Here is a 17,315-nt window from a genome sequence, read left to right as displayed (position 1 = left end):
GTGGGTTACACATCTCCTGTTAGACTCCAGTATATAGTTGATCTTGGTCTTATTTAGTAAAAAAATAACTTTTATTTCATTCTAAGTTATTCATATTTTTCATATCATTTGTTTCTATTCATAAAATTAAAAAAAAACTTTATTATTTATAAGATAGTCATTTTCAACCCTTCTCTTATGATACGGGTTGGTTTGTAAGCACCAAAACACTGTCAACAGTGGTAACTCTTAAGTGTAATTGGTGGATCATATCACTGTATTACAATTTTTTTGTTTTTGTGATATGGTATTTGGTTCAAAGTCTTTTACTATGTCTCAATCAACATTGATAGATCTTGGTAGTTCTACAATCTGGTACTTCCAAGATATTTTGTTATTCTCAAAAATTATTTATAGTGTTGGGATTATATTGCTAAATAAAAATCAAGTTTTTTTGATGTCTTAGAATATATTTCACGACCTTCTAATTGTAAAACACACGTTTACAATTATAGCACAATTTCCAATATTGTGCGTGTATGAGCAGCTTTATCTTGCATAAAAACCATTTGATCCACTAATGAATACGTTTAATAAAAAAAGATTCTTCGACAGTTTTCATTCAACACATATGTATATGAAGATTTTTAATATGTCAAAATAACCAAAAATATCAATTATCATTTTAATAAATTGATATGAACAAAATTAAAGTTGCAAGTTAAATAATTGATACTCCTATTAATCTTAGGTATGTACTTTCGCAATTTAATCTCTAAAAATTGTTAACAAATCTTTACCGTTTTTCCCTACTTTATAATCATCTGAAACTATATCCATTTTTAATCATTGACTCGATAACTTTTAAATTTTTCGAACCCTCTAAATTAGTTTTTTGCTTCAGACAAAAATGCAGTTAAAAAAAGAACACATGGGACTACACTGCTAAAACCTTAAGGATTGATACCTAGTATTCAACATTTTCCGTTTGATTATCAACATGGCTGCTGAACACCAATACTTTTACGAGGATGAAGTCTACAGAGTTAACAAGAAAGGTCACATAGAATTTGGAATGGTTCTACAGAACTCAGAATTAGTTAGTAGTGATGAGAATTCAGATAATGATGAAAATGGGAAAATGAAAAAAGGGCATATAAGGGTTGCATGGCACCCCACTGGAGCTGAAGAAGTTGTTTCAGAACGAAAAGTAATTCATATTTACCTTTGAACTAATTAGAACATTTTGAATTACGTTCTCTAAACTATGCTTTGTAGCTGTGTAATAGTTCAATGTTCAATCAGTTTTCCTTTGACCTGTCAATCTATGACATTATGCAAGGTATCACAGTATAAGGTTTGTCAGTTACCATTAAGGTGACTAGGATTTATACTGTGTTGCTGCATATTAAGAATTTGTTTACAAAATGAATGTATCATCAGAATTTAGAAAAAAGTTTTGATCTTTATTAATAACCCTATTTCATAGGTTGGCTTAGCTGATAGGTCTTTGATGCCTGGAGATGTTGTTCGAAGAATGATAAAAGGAAAGGATACTCAAAGGGGTTATTGTAGGCATATGGAGGTTTCTGCTTCAATTCAAATTGTTGGAACAAAACATATAATTAACCATGTGAAAAGCAAAGATCTTATCCCAATAGAGGTATAATACGCAGCCTGTGCTAGTGTTGTTTATTTGTTTAACTTAATTTGATTAAACTTTCATTTGCTACAGGCGCTTGCACCTGATATAGCTGTGTGTCTAGATTCATGGGTAGGTGGCATTAAATTAGTGCACTCCAAACTTCACTTAAGTTTACCAGACAATTCTCGTTGTGTTGTAACTGATCCAGAGTCAACAGACTTTGATACGTTTTATGAAAAAATTGATCCAGTAAGTAATTCAACCTGCATGGCATAGCATGTAGTGTTTAGTTGTAAATTTAATTTTTATTTGCTTCAGATTTTCATAATTGTTTGTATTGGATTACATGGTGATTGTTTATGAACCAAAATACTTCTTATAGTTATAATTATCAAACCAAACATCCAATTCTTGGAAACAGTACACTATTATCAATTAATGTGACATCCATCACCTATTGATACCTGTCATGTAACATAGTGACATGAATGTTTGATTATATCTATGAAGTAATAGATCATATTTAACTTTTACTACTTACTAGGAAGCATCAAACTTCATCCTGATAAGAATGTATTCTTTTGTGAAGTGTTCACATTATTACTACCTTCTGATTATAACTTAATAATTTTTTATTGAATTGTTCAGTGCTATTATAGTTTTTATTAGAACTTTTTGTTATTGTTATTTAGTGTTAATTATATCTAAATCTGGTCTATATTTTCTAGTTGAATTTAGAAGACTATGACAAATCCCTGGACTTAATGAATTTTCTTCTTAGTTGGATGTCATTGAATTCAAAGTGTTTTCAGACTTCGTCTTATCTATATTTAAGTGTGAAAATATAGGTTTTATTGAAATTTAACTAGAAAATCAACAATTTACTTTAGAACACCAAATAATTTATTGTAAGATGTTCAAATGTTAGGATAGAGTAACCAAAGGAGCACATTAAGCAATACCAAGAGTGAACATAACATGATTGTAAGTTGATGAATGAACAAATATGGTAAATGTTACCATGTTTATACTGACATGAATGTTATTATTGGTGTCTGAGGAAGATAGCGAGGACATTTGGATTTCTTACAACACTTGCTGATGATCCACTAGTCCCAATCAAAATAGTTTATTTCTTATCACTGTATTTGAAAATATAAAGCTTATTTATTATTTTTGTTACATGAGTATTATTAGTTTCTTTACAATTTTTTTCTGCTTCTTTAATAGTAAATCATTTAATTGAACTCAAATTACATTTTCTCCATCATTGGCCATCAAAAATGTTAATCTGTCAAGCTTTTATCTTGGTTAGACATTGTAGCAAGGATTGAAAGAAAGCCAAGTGATTATTGAGATAACAAAATGATAGTTGTGATTGCCTGCCTATTGGCAGCAAATTTTGATGACCTTTGGGTGGTTGATTTGCATTCATGCACTACATTCTTAACCTTTTTAGCACCCAATGTTTGTAAAATTAAATTCATGTTGACTAGCTAATGCATTTTTCAATGTATCTGAGTTGTGAAGTTGGGTTATCCTGATGTTTTGAGTGTCTTTTATTTACACTCAAAAGTATTAATCTTAGCTATTTTGAGTTTTCGTGAACCTTGAACCTTTGCTATGATGCTCTGTAGAAAATAATTTTGTTCATTCTTTGAGTATGATGGAAAAAATTTGTACTAGTTGGTCTAATTGGAATGAGATAAAAATATTATTTTTATATAATATTATCTGCTTGACTTTTGATGTCTAAATATTTTTTTATTGATTGAAAACTTTGAATTATTTAGGATTCGGAATTTAGAGGTGAATACTACCCTGGTCAAGTTTTGTGGGGTCCATTAAGTGTTCTCGAGGAAATAGCTGAATGGACACAACCCAGCAAAGATCTTAAAGCTCTGAAGTCCAAGATGAAGAGAGTTATCAAGGTGATTCTCTGAATTATTTTTAGTTATTAATATAATTTTATATCTCATTGATTTATTATTTATCAGGAAATTGATTGAGGTTTTATTCCATAATCTCAAATAACAATTGAAACAATTATTTGTTCATGATTCACAGCTAATTCTAAAACCGTGGTTCACACTTGAGTCTTAAACTGGACAAGAATATTACTTGATTTTAGTATGTTCTATGATTGTATTATTCGACAAGTGGATCTTCTGCTTAGATGGATCTTTTGATGGTCTTTAGTTTCTCACCCCTTGTTCAATTAGGGCAAAATATGAAGCTGCAAATGTTTGCTGAGCTTTGTCTTTTGAAGATCAAAACAGCTACTAACACTTTTTTAGAATGGAACCAAATTTTTTTGGGTTTTTACTCAATAAACCTAAGCCCTTCAATACAGGAAAAAACACTGATATAAGAAAACACATTTTAGATAAGCTCACTAATAATTTTGTAAACCAAAATATTGTCACACTTTCAGTAGAAATATTATGAAAGCAGCTGTAAAATTTCAACCAATCAAAAGTTTCACAATCCGCTCATGCATGGATTTTTTGGGGGGTTTAACATTCTTATGTTCTTAAACTAGAGAAAGAAGAAAAGATTATCCTTATGGTATCCAGGAAAATTGGGAAACCCTGGAAAAGTCAGGAAATATTTCAATTCTTCAGAATATCAGAGGAAAAAATGGCAAACCTGCTGTGGTATAAGAATTCAAAAAAATAAATAATTATTTCAGGATTATAATAAGCATGGAAAAAAAAATCTAAAAGCTACCTCACCATTTTTATTGGTACTTGATTCCCTATATTTCAAGAGCATTGATGTGCCAACTGAGAACAAATTCAACTATTGGTTTTTTTTAATTGTAATATATATTTGAACCTTTTGATAGATTGATAGTTGTTTTATATTGTCATATGAATTTAATTAATTTTTCATATTTTTTTAAAAACATTTTCAAGGAATATTTATTTCATTTGTTAGGTTGATAAAATTCAGACTCAACATGATAATCTATTTTTTTCTTTTTTGCATACTTTACATCAGTATTATGCTATATATGTTCTTAACAACTTTAATCTAAATATATTTTTTAATACAAGGAAAGTTTGTGATTTTAGGTTACTGTTGAAGACGTAGAAATTGAATCTGTGGCTGTACATTGGCAATGTCGAGCATATTCCAAAGACGGTGCTGGAACTGAAAAAGAGCAACCAAAAGTCTTAATTCAAGGAGAAGATATAAAGAGGTATAGTTCTTGTTTTGAATAACCAGTATAATTTCATTATCTTGTATTGGTAATCCCTGAGTTGTGCTGTAAGGAAATCTGTAGTTTAAATAGGTCGGTACAGTGAAAAAGTGATCTTAGCTTTTGCAGATGTAGATAAAATTGGGATAATGTTGCCGATATGGTTGGTTTATTTTTTGAACTATGTACAGCTTGATTGTGCTTGTGATAAACAAGGCTATAAACAAACAAATACATGTGTGGAAGGAAGCTGTTTTAGACCCTCTTCATATAGACAGTGAACCTATCAATGTTTATCTCAGGATTAACTAATGTTTGCAGTACAGTGTAACCTGTATTACTGTGATCTCAAGGGACATAGATTTTTTTAATCACCTAAAAGCTGGTATATGATGACAGTTTTATTATTTATAAAGGGTCCTGTTAGAGAGGTCAAAATTTACTTTTTTTATTATAAAGGTGAAAATGTTCATAAAAAAATGAATATTTCATGTTTTATGCGTACGTAATTTTATTTTTGTAAACAAAAAATAACTTATGGCTAAGGAAAATCTACTACACTAGAAGAGGCATTTTTTGGTGGTATGAATTTGATCAAATATGCCAGGATTATCAATATTTGACATACCACAATATTAATGTAAGGTTTCTTTTATAAACAACAATCCTCTTCTATTTCCAAAGAGGAAGAAGAGTAAGCAGAAATAATGTTATTTTGACTGAGCTCTTCTGAAACTAGTTATTGGTTGTATATATACGCAAAAGTCAGCTGCTGGTCATTTTTGTTGCTACTACAAGTGGTAATAATCTGGTACCATTCTGAAAGTGTTCATAGTTCTCTTCCTCATCTTGTAAGTCCTCAGGTTCAGATACTGCTGTCAACTTGAATTAACCTTTTTCGAAGCAGTTGGTACTTTTATTGACTTTTTTATCATACAAAACCTTAAATATTCCTCAAACAAAGGATTTGTGGGAAAAATTCAAATTTTTGTAAACAAATATGTTCGAACTAAAGTCCGAATTTTAGAGATAAACATTGTTAAAATCTAAGAAACTAAATCTCAATTACAAAGGTTAAAGATATATCTTATTTCTTTTTAAAGAAATAACAGGTTTTCAGATTTACACATTCGATTTTGTAAATTTATTCAGTCCTATTTTGGTGCTCCCATCAATGTAAAATCAAAATAGCGAGAATCACTTATCAGTTCATGAAGTCACAGGTGCATGCATATGTCTAGACTGCCTGGTTACCTGGTTGACCATCAATCACATTTTTATTATACTCGCCAGCATTCGTAGGAAGAACCACTGGAACGGTTAAATTTACACCACCATAACCTCATAAAAATTCTGGACAGGATGTGAGCAGAAGACGGCAGCACCCATGGACCAAACACATTAGCGGGACATGAGACAGCGAATGTCAGCCATCACCATAGGATTGTGAGAAACAACCATTCTCTCTCCTTTACTTGCCCCTTCAGAGACTGAATTTTATACTGTTATAAATTACATTTTATGATTACATTACATGTTTCTAAAATATCTCACAATTTATTTCATGGAACTTATAAACATGCAATAAAGGGCTCCCGGTCGTAAGGAACGTATCAAGTCATTCAGAATGCAAACAGAGGTATTTCAATCCAAGAGTGTCTGGACCCCCACTGTAATTATCAGTGGTACAGGTTTCTCACATATCAATGGCCCGCTTAAGTAGTTTACGCTGTTCTTCTACTAGTTGTATTTATATTACAAACTTTATGGTTGCATAACTCATTACAGATGGTTACACAACTCAAACTTTATGGTTACACAACTCCACATGTTTTGGTTGCCGGTTTGGAATAATTTATCAACCCTCAAAAATGTAATTTTTCTTGAAGTTTAGATAATTTTTTATGATTTTTCTTAAAGTATATAATTATCAATTCTACAATAGGAACATCATAAATGAACTGTTTTCCATCAGTGGTGGTCATTCATGCTATTCTTTTTGAAATTAATGATTTCATATCACGGATGAAAGTTTTAATTTAACTTCTTATCAATTATTTTTATTTTTCAGGTTAAAATTGTTAAACGTCTTTGAGCCTTGCACCTTGCAAGTAGGGGATCGTAATGTCTATATTTTGAAACCAGCTGATGAAGTAACAACAAAAGAACAATGGAGGAAAGAACAAAAGCGGCTTATTCTGAAAGAAAACTCTACACCTTTAAGACTGAAGAGGAAAAGAACTGGTAACTAGATGTAGGCTTTCTTAGTTTCATACAAATCTATTTTTTAGACTTTAATATCTGGAATTCTCTAAGCCACAGGTTAGTCGCCTCCCCGTACTACCTTGCTATTTGTTGTGCATGCTTTTGTTTTCCTTCCTCGTTAGATAAGAAGTTGTTCACCTTCTTCATTACATAAGTTGTTTACCTTCTCCATTATATAATAAGTGGTATAGCTGAGCTATTAATGTACTTGACTCCTACCATTTTTTAGATTTATTTTTGTATTTATGAATATTTTTATCAAAGATATAGATTCAGGAATATTTATTCCCACCCACAGGTAGAGAATTCTTTACTCTAAATGCGTAATGTGAACTAATTTCTCTTGAAGAATGGAGGTACTTAGTACCTTTTCATGAAGAAGTCCCTGATGTTAATCAATGAGATGTTAATTACCCCTTTGAGTTAATGTACTTCTGAAGTAAAGAGTAAATTAGTGCTAATTCTGGAACTGTTCTGCTGCTATGATGGCTTATTGTGAGTTGATTTAGAAATGATTAGTTAAGCATAATCTTTTGTCATCCATATTTCACCCGAAAAATGTTTCATTATAAAATTGATGAATATGAAAGTCTTTCAATAACGAATTAAATATAAATATTAAATGGTGTAATAAGAAAATTATTTTTAAAAATGGAATGGAGTTACACTCTTTGCTCATGGCATGTAATTAGAAGCATGGGAGAAAATTACAGTATAATTAATTCTACTAATTATCTTTATTTAATATGATTGTAAATTAAAAAAAATAAATAAAATCTGTACCGCTACAACCCATGAAGGGTAAGGGGTGCAGTACTTTGTAAGGAAGTACTGTTACTAGACCAACGGTTGTGCAAGGAGGTGATTTGGTCAGAACCACGCTCGACCACCAGATTTTTACCCAATTAACGTTACCCAACTTTGTGAGGCTGAGTGGATTCCAGAGGGCTCCTGAACCCCCAGGGTTGACTCATTGGCTACAGTGAAACAGATAGTAATTATCTACCTAGCCGGATTCGAACCTGGGTCCTTGAAGTTAGTAGTCCATTGCCTTACCAATTAGCTACCCATTCCCACATATGATTGTGAATACCTGTCTATTATAAGTTTTTGTTAGTTGCATGAAAATCATTGATTAACCCTCTGGATGTTGTCGCCTCTTAATTGAAACCTTATATAGCGTTTTTCTCAATTCTGTGTATAGGTTGACATGCTATGTTAAAAATGTTTTTAAGGGAAATCTATGGAATAGGAAAAATCAAACTACAAATAATGAATCAATATCCAAATTTATTTGATATGCATATCTCAAAAATAAACGAATATTATAATTAGTAGTTACATAAAAAAATGTTTTCTTTATTTGTAATCATTTTTCAGTTACTTACATGAGATTTCAGTTGTTCGTATGTGAGTTATCAATGAAATATTTAAACAAATGTTTTTAATTAATCAGAATTATTAGTATATTTGTTAATTTATTTTTTTATATTTTAACATTGTTTGGAACATATTATGTATAGATGATTGACTTCATATGAATTTGAAGGGGCTGGTTAAAATTTAATGGAGTTTAACTAATTAACAAAAATAAAATTGAACTGAATTTTTTTGGTTTATTAGTGTACATCTCCACCAATTACAAGAGCCCTGATGAAGACCTGTAGGGATGGTCTAAACAGAAAATAAAAAAAGTATAAATAATTTTTTGTTTTTCTCGACCACAACCCCAACCATATTCTATTTTAACATTTGTCTGTCAATCACAATTTGTTGTTTGTTTTCTCTGTTTTTCACCTTTGTTTGGAGATATCTTTGGAAATTATTAACAATATCTGACTATCAATTTATCTGTAAAAGTTAATGGTGTAATAAATAGGCACAATTTATAGTTTTATGTGTTATCAAATTTATGCTTCTGCTGAATTTTTTTATTTTAAATTGGTCAGTTTTATTGAAAAATTATTTAATGTTATTGTAACTATTTATTTGTCTTGGATGGCATGTATTATTTGAACTTTTAATGTATTTAGAGTTATATTTCCCTTTCAATTGTTTAAATAACCTTGTTTTTTTTTTGTATTTCTAAGTAATTTTTTATTTTTGGGAAATGTCCATTTGATTATTATTTCTTTATCAATATATTCTTCTCAAACATACATTTATTTTTTTGGCTTTATTTATTTTTTAGTTACTGTTAATTCTACCTCTAATACTAAAAAAGATGACAACAAAAAGAAAGATGAAGATAAAATGCAAGACAATGAAAATGGTTTAGATGAACTTGAGAACCACAAGGAGATGAATAATGTTGAAATAACTAACATCGAAAATAATCGTAAGTTTGTTACATTATTTTCATTTTGTTAAATTCAGTTTGTTAGACAGGGTGTCTAGACCTGGAAAAGCAGGAAAATTCAGGGTTTTTTTTTTTAATTACTCTTAATCTATTTGTTATCTTTTATATTATTGTGAAAAAATATTGGCGATTGTAGTTCATGCATTTTAATGTATTTTGAATCACAAAAATCGAAAGATGCTTCAAGTAAAGTAGTTAAAAAACTTTTTTTTTTTTAGTTTTACATGTACAAAAAAATAATAACAATATGTTACAAAGAAAGCTAAATATTAGGTACAGTTGACTGTGGCTATAGATTGTCAACCTTTTATAAAAAGACATATCAAAGTTTATTGTAATCACCTTTCATCAGTGCAAGTTGACCTCCTCTGAGCACATTTAATTATTGTTACATTGTATAGACCCTGTTACGAATAGATAGCCATAACAAAGCAAAATTCATTCCTTTCTAGCTCCAATGTGAATGTGATTATGTTATTTGTATCCAAAGGTTTTTGAATGCTGTTTGTATTCATGTCTAAATCTGTTCAGTTTTATAAACTTTGATGTGAAAAAGCAAAAGTACTTTTTGTTCCAATGAATCAGATGAAGTATGAACATTTTATCAACAAAGTTAAAACTTTAGTAGTAAAATCTCAGAAGGATATCAATCTTCTACTAAAGATTTTTTAAAAGAAATGTATTATTGAAGTAAATTTATTCACATATCTTCTAATGCAAAATATGTAAAAAAAAACACAATGGATTTGTTATACTTAGGAAGGTAAATCTCAATTTTCTCAATTAATACTATGAGTTCTCTTAGACTTTCCTTACAGCAATGTAGGCGAGGTTGACTTTCACTGAGAACTGTTAACCTTCACTAGTGAAAGCATGAGGTAAGTTGTTCAGTGTAAGTTGACCATGACTTGACCTGAGACATCAACTATCACTGTAATATTTGTACACATGTTGATATATCAATAGTGAAAGTGAAAAAGTGCCATTTTTTTTCATAATCACTTGATCACTTTTACTTAACTAACCCGATTATATCTTCAAAGCACACCAATTGAGTTGATAACTTTTTTTTTTACTATCTTAATTTTAAACCTATTGATTCATAAATAATTTTTTTCATTTTGATGTTTTAAAAATTAGGTTTTATTATTTATTGTTTTTCAGAATTTGCCAAGGAAAGCTCAGATTGTGAATCTGAAACAGGCAGTAACGCGAGTAGCAGTGCTACAAGTGTTGTCAGTAACCCATCTTCCAAGAAGACACCTTCTCTTCCTATTCGTACACTTACAAAGGTTTTTCTTTTATTTTCATTCTTATCATTAGTTGTATCATCTATATTCAATGATAGAGGGTATATTTTGTTGGTAATCCTATAGGTTCTATTAAAATATTTTAGGTTCTTCATAAAAAGAAGCTTAGGAGAGCAAATCAAAAGAAGGCTTTAAGACCAGTTTCTCTTTCTCCTGGAAGTAAAGTTATTGTAGAGACAGTAAGCACAATGTCTGTTGCAGATGTCGTGTGGCAGGTAATCTTTAGCTTATTGTCAAATGTTTAGATTGAATCATGTTATTATAATGAATATATTTAGGTGTTTTATGACTATATCTTTAAGCTTTGACGTACAAGCTAAAGTAACTAATTGAACAATAATTGTTTGGACTAGTTATTATATTGTTACATCATAATGGTTGTTTTATCGTAGCTATGGTAACAGAGTTATTAATAATTATTTTTAAATTAAATTTTATGCAATAAATTTAAAAAATACAAAATACATATTTCTTGTTAATAATGACTGAATACCACAAAATTATTACAATCACATAATCGTAACAAAACAATGTGGAGAAAATATCCTACTTGAATTTTATTATTACACATAAGTCCTATTTAGAGATTCAACTGATTCTACTGGATTGGTCTTCATGACACTGCCTACTGAATTATATATGGTGAAACTTTATTTATTTAATTTCTTCAGGATGGTTCTGTGGAAGTTGGGATTCCATCAACTGAACTTTACCCAATTCATCACTTGGATGATCAAGAATTCTTTCCTGGCGATTTTGTAATTGAAAATCGTGAGGAAACCTGTATGAGGGTTTATGGAGTTATTCAAAGTGTTGATCATGCTGGGCGAACGGCCACTGTAAAATGGTTCAAAACTTATACCTCTTCTGAGAATCCACAGTAAGTTTTAATTTATAAATATTTTTACTTTCTCTATATATCCGAAATATAGTGTTAGAAGAAGTAATCCAATCATGAAAAAATTTGAGTTTTCAACAGAAATACATGTTTAAAGGTCTTCTGAGTTTAAATAACCAAGTCTTGGTTAAGTATTCTGTGTGTTTATGTGAACGGCCTAGCTGAAAATAGAAAAGTCGTACGATTCTTGTTTATCTCTTGGCTGCACCTAATTTAAAGGCCTATTAGGAATATGTTCTCTTAATGAATGCGGGAGATATTTCTTGACATTTGGGATCTATGTAAAGCTCTAACAATAGTCTGTTGAAACAAAGAATTCTTTTTTGTATATGGATCATTCTCAATATTATCATAGCAACATCCTGCTTGCTCATGAGATAATAACTGCTCCCCATATAAAACTCCTTTGTTTATGTCATAACCTTTACAAAAAGCTTGAAATGTAACATCTATACAAGTATCTGTGGTTGAAATTGCTTAAGTTTCTAATTTAATATTTCTGATCTTAATATTTTTGTAGCTGTGATATATTAATATTAATAAGCATTAAAACTATAATCTGTTCTCATCTAGACTATTATGAATATTTATAAAAGATTTAAAGATTTATTTACTTTTCTTATTATTTTAATGAGGCGTTAATAATTGATAAACTTATCATCTTAATCAACCATAGTTTGATATGAGGAGAAGATGATTAGGGGTGCAGTTGGTAAAGATACCCAAATAAGTAACACTTATTTAAAAGTTTTAAACTAAACTTTAGTTTAAATGTGACCACAAATAAATACGTTTTACTTATTTGTTTATCTTTAATGACTGCATCCCTGACCATCTCTTTATTTATTATTTTACTACTGTCCTTTTTAAAAAATTCAAAACTATATATTAAAATAACACTTAATTGTGAAATCATTTGATCCAAACTAAAACTTAGCTAATGGTTTTAAAGACACTTTAAAGGAAGATTTTTTTCATCATTTATGAAAAAATTGAATTATCAAGTTGAAACAGTTATAGTTTGCTGAAAGTTAAAATTAGGATTACTGTCTAATCTTATTACTTTAAACTCTTTCATTACAGACCAGCATTACTTATGGAAAGTGAAGTTAGTGTTTATGACCTGAAAGATCATCCTGACTTTCAGTACCGGCCAGGTACCGTTGTTATTAGGGTTGCAAACTTTCAGGGAGAAGATGAAGTATGTACTGCTGGTCAGGTTCTCGACAATTATCCAGAAGGCTTGGTACATTAAATATTTAAGTACATTAGTAAAAAAAATATAATTATGCATAAAGGGTGATAATCATTAATATGGGCTTCTATTCATCAAAGGTCCGAGTTTGGTGGGTCGAAGGTCATATTTCTATGTGTTGGCCTCAAGATCTGTATAAAGTTGGCGAATATGATTCTGACGAAGGGGAACTGTGGGATGATGGAACTTCTGATGATGGCTCTTGGCAGACCGAGAGTGAAGACTGTTGTACATGTCCTGAAGACAAGTGAGTTATTACTCCTATAAAATTAATGAATAGTCCGTTTTATTGGTATTTATCCATTTCATGCTTTTGATGTTTTAATAAGTTTATTCATTTACTTTTACTTACAATATAGACCATATGTCAACTGAAGGATTCTAATAATTAAAAGCTTAACTTTTGAGTATGAATTTATTGGTGTATTAAAATTTAATTTAATACAAGCAAATATTTTTTTCTCGTAAAAAGGAAAAAAAAAACATGATTTATCTGGATTGAACTTATAAAATCAAGTTAGTTTTATAAAGCTCTTATTACTCTGTTCTGGTGTCTAGAATTTTAGTAGATAGGGTGGCTTCATTATTTGCTTTGATAGCATCTTCTTGGAAAACTGTGAATACAACTAGATAACTTTTATCTAGTTTAAAGCCATGGTTTTTATTTGATAATCTACTTACAGTATTTTAAAAAAAAATAGTGGATATATTTTAGGATAGGTATTGGAAAATTCAGATAACATGAAAAATTATTTTATTGAACATTTCTCCAGAAAATTATTAAGCATTCATGTGTGAAAAATAGTAAGGAAAAATATATAAATATTGATATATGTAAAAATAGTTGACCATAAAACTTAAATATAAGAAGATGGTCAGGGTTGCGGTCAAAAAAAGAACAAATAGTTTATAACTATTTTAATGTCCGACGTTTCGCCCCACTTTGCAGGGCTTCATCAGGGCTAAATAGATACAAACAAAACAACTAGGAATATTACTACAATAAGGTAATTCAAGCTAGGATAAATATTATGTAAAAATAAAGTGATAAGAAATTACATATAAATAAAAGGAAGGAAGACATAAAATAGTATTAATATAAAATAAACTTGAATAAGCAATGATAACAGTAAAAAAATAAGTAACAATGGTAAGAATAAAAATTTTAAAAAATACGTAAAATATACAGTTAAAAAAGTACAGGAGACGTACATAAAACAAAAACAATACGGAAAAAAATGAAAGTAGAGATTTAATAAATGTCTTGAAAGAATAAATATAAATAGAAAATAATAATGATAATAAATGAGCAAAGAACTAATCAGGACCACCACCAAAGCAAAAGGTTGAACAGGTGACAATAAATTGGAATCGTGCCGTTGCCTTTCCTTATCGGATCCCCAATACCACAACACAAATATTCACTGTATCAAGACTATCTTGCTTTCAAATGATTTTCCACCTCACATCATAAACAAACTTTTAAACTCTTACATCAACCGTTCTACACCTACTGCTCCTTCTCCCAACTCTCTACATCCACCATCCACTCTCTCAATTTATAGATCCCTTCCATATGTCCCCTCTCTCGCTGACAACATACAAAAATTCTTAAACTCAACCATTCCTTCACTATGTCTTGGACTCAAGTCTCAAAATAAACTATCTTACTTTTTTACTAATACTAAGGATCCTATTCCTCTCCAATACCGCTCTAACGTTGTTTACCGGATTCCTTGTTCCTCCTCCAACTGTAATTCTTCATATGTAGGCGAAACTAAGAACCGTCTCAGATCACGTTTCTCTCAACACAAATTATCTACAACTTCCCACTACTCAGCCGCTTCCAAACTTTCAGAACATGCCCTTACACTTAATCATGCTTTTGATTTTGACCATACCACTATTTTATCCACTGTTTCAAATTACCAAAAGAGGCTCATCTCAGAATCCATTTATTTTCATCTTGAATCCCTTCCACTTAACCACAAAATCGATAAAAACCGTATCTAACATACCTACAGCCTTATATTAAACTTAATTAAGACTAAATAATTTTATGCTCATTTTATTATCATCACCAAATTTTTCTATTATACTTTTGTTTTTCACCTGTTTGTTATATCTCTATCACTTATATTATCTATCACTGCATTCACTTATATTTATTCATCTATGTTTTATTAACTTTCACATTTACTTTTTTTTTTGTTTTTCGTTTTTTTGTAAACTTTTTACTTCACATGTTTCTATTAACTTATTTCACTTATCATTATCATCACCTATATTGTTAACATTCTATCACAAAATTTTCACTCATTTCTATACTTTATTACTTATTTTTAATCTTTTTATGTACTTGTTTTTACATCTCACCTTGTACTTTTATATATATTTTTATTTTATTTTGTAAACTTTCACTTCAGATTTTTAAATTACTTATTTATAAATTAATTAACTTCAGATTTTAAATTACTTATTTATAAATTAAATTACTTATTTCACTTTATATTGTTCATGTTACTCCTGTTATCTTTACTAGTAATTTTATCAGTGTAGTTAAATTATTATTTTCAGGATATATAAAAACTACAGTTGTTATCATGGTCTAATTATTTTTAAAAAAATATTCTTTACTTACTTTTACTTATTATTAGTTACTTCTTTTACAATCATTGTTATTATATCATATATTGTCTTAACTACCCTAACTATATTTTCAGTAAATACTCGTATTATTAGTAACGATATACATCATTCTAATTTTACTTAGTTATTCCTAAATTAGAAAATGATTATAGTTATTATTATCATATTTCGGTATCTTTCTCTTATTATTTTTCATCAAATCTTTATGACTACTTCCTGAATATTGAAATAAAAATATCACTGTTAAACGGCCGGCCACCTCCCCTCCACTCCTCCACGATTCCGATTTATTGTCACCTTCTCTTCAACATTTCGCTTTGAACAGGTAGGTGGTCCTGATTTGTTCTTTGCTCATTTATTATTATTTTTTTATTTATATTTATTCTTTCAAGATGTTTATTAAATCTTTACTTTCTTTTTTTTTTTTTTTCCGTATTGTTTTTGTTTTATGTACGTCTCCTGTACTTTTTTAACTGTATATTTTACATATTTTTTAAAATTTTTATTCTTACCATTGTTACTTATTTTTTTACTGTTATCATTGCTTATTCAAGTTTATTTTATATTAATACTATTTTATGTCTTCCTTCCTTTTATTTATATGTAATTTCTTATCACTTTATTTTTACATAATATTTATCCTAGCTTGAATTACCTTATTGTAGTAATATTCCTAGTTGTTTCGTTTGTATCTTTTTAGCCCTGATAAAGCCCTGCAAAGTGGGGCGAAATGTCAGACATTAAAATAGTTATAAACTATTTGTCCTTTTTTTATAACCCAACCCTGGCCATCCTCTTATATATAAATATTGATATTAATGAAGACAGTTAAATACTTAGGTGTAGTTCATTAGCTTAATATCAATTTCAAAATGCTTACAATTTTATTGACTTTCAGAAGTTGTATGATAAGTTGATCGAGTAGTGAAAACTAAAGAAATTGGTTAGTCTAGTAAGGGTAGGATGTGCTTATCTAAAACATTTAATTAAGTTTGAATTATTATTATTATTCCAAGAAGTTTGTAATTTGTAGTAGTGAATCTCTTTCCTCTGTTTATTTTAATTTACCTCTAGAATACGTCATTATTCTGGAAAGGTAATTTTTCCATAGAAGGTTTTACTCTGGATGGTAAATTATCCGTGCTTGTGTATAATGATAATTGTTCTGTTGGGTGAAATAACAGAAAATACTAAATAATATACTAAGTTGATGAAAGGATTAGTAGAAATAAATCTAGATAAAACAAAATGTATCTGTTATATTAGAAACAGCTGTGTTTCCTGTGATAATACAGATTAACAGGGAATATGTTTCAAGATATAGATAAATCTATGTTTCTGAAGTCTAATGTTAATAAAAGCAACAAAGCTCAAGAGGAATTAAAGGCAAGAATAAATGCTTGATACGTATTATCATCAGTTGCAAACTACTGTTTTGAAACCTGAAAGCTAGAATTGTTTTAAACTATTATCCTTTCTATTGCTTTTTACAGCTGCAAAACATGGCTACTAATATTAAGACAAATGGATGAATATAGGTAGACAATGGTGGTTGTTCCTGTTATTGGTATTGAACCTTATGTTTAGCCTTAGGCATTAATTTTTTTTTTATAAAAAAAATATTTATAAATTTTTTGATGATATTAACTATCACTTCATGTTGCTTGATACATGTGGCCCTAACAGTAGGGTAAATCCCAAAAGGAATTCATTACAATTTTTTACCAATCTATTTCTAATTAACTTGATG

General features: G+C 29.4%; 1 protein-coding gene across 2 annotated transcripts in view; it reads left to right on the top strand.

The window, feature by feature from the left end:
• Nucleotides 1-574: 574 nt before the first annotated feature.
• The window catches only part of LOC106687134 ((E3-independent) E2 ubiquitin-conjugating enzyme UBE2O), a 32,845-nt gene continuing 16,104 nt past the window's right edge, over nt 575-17,315 (top strand). The window contains exons 1-13 of one of the 2 annotated variants that reach the window (XM_014430849.3): nt 575-730; nt 884-1,189; nt 1,469-1,642; nt 1,715-1,873; nt 3,418-3,555; nt 4,702-4,829; nt 6,901-7,073; nt 9,286-9,432; nt 10,618-10,745; nt 10,850-10,978; nt 11,435-11,643; nt 12,745-12,907; nt 12,997-13,163. In XM_014430849.3, the coding sequence (XP_014286335.1) occupies nt 980-1,189; nt 1,469-1,642; nt 1,715-1,873; nt 3,418-3,555; nt 4,702-4,829; nt 6,901-7,073; nt 9,286-9,432; nt 10,618-10,745; nt 10,850-10,978; nt 11,435-11,643; nt 12,745-12,907; nt 12,997-13,163 (1,925 nt within the window). In that variant the 5' untranslated portion in view covers nt 575-730; nt 884-979. Of the gene's footprint in view, nt 731-824; nt 1,190-1,468; nt 1,643-1,714; nt 1,874-3,417; nt 3,556-4,701; nt 4,830-6,900; nt 7,074-9,285; nt 9,433-10,617; nt 10,746-10,849; nt 10,979-11,434; nt 11,644-12,744; nt 12,908-12,996; nt 13,164-17,315 lie in introns of those variants that run through there. The other variant, XM_014430855.3, reaches the window with a different exon arrangement.

This window comes from Halyomorpha halys, unplaced genomic scaffold, assembly GCF_000696795.3.
Source record: "Halyomorpha halys isolate HHAL.00 unplaced genomic scaffold, Hhal_1.1 Scaffold37.1, whole genome shotgun sequence".
Classification (NCBI taxonomy): domain Eukaryota; kingdom Metazoa; phylum Arthropoda; class Insecta; order Hemiptera; family Pentatomidae; genus Halyomorpha; species Halyomorpha halys.
The sequence above is the reverse complement of the archived record's forward strand: the minus strand, read 5'-3'. Positions and strand labels throughout refer to the sequence as shown.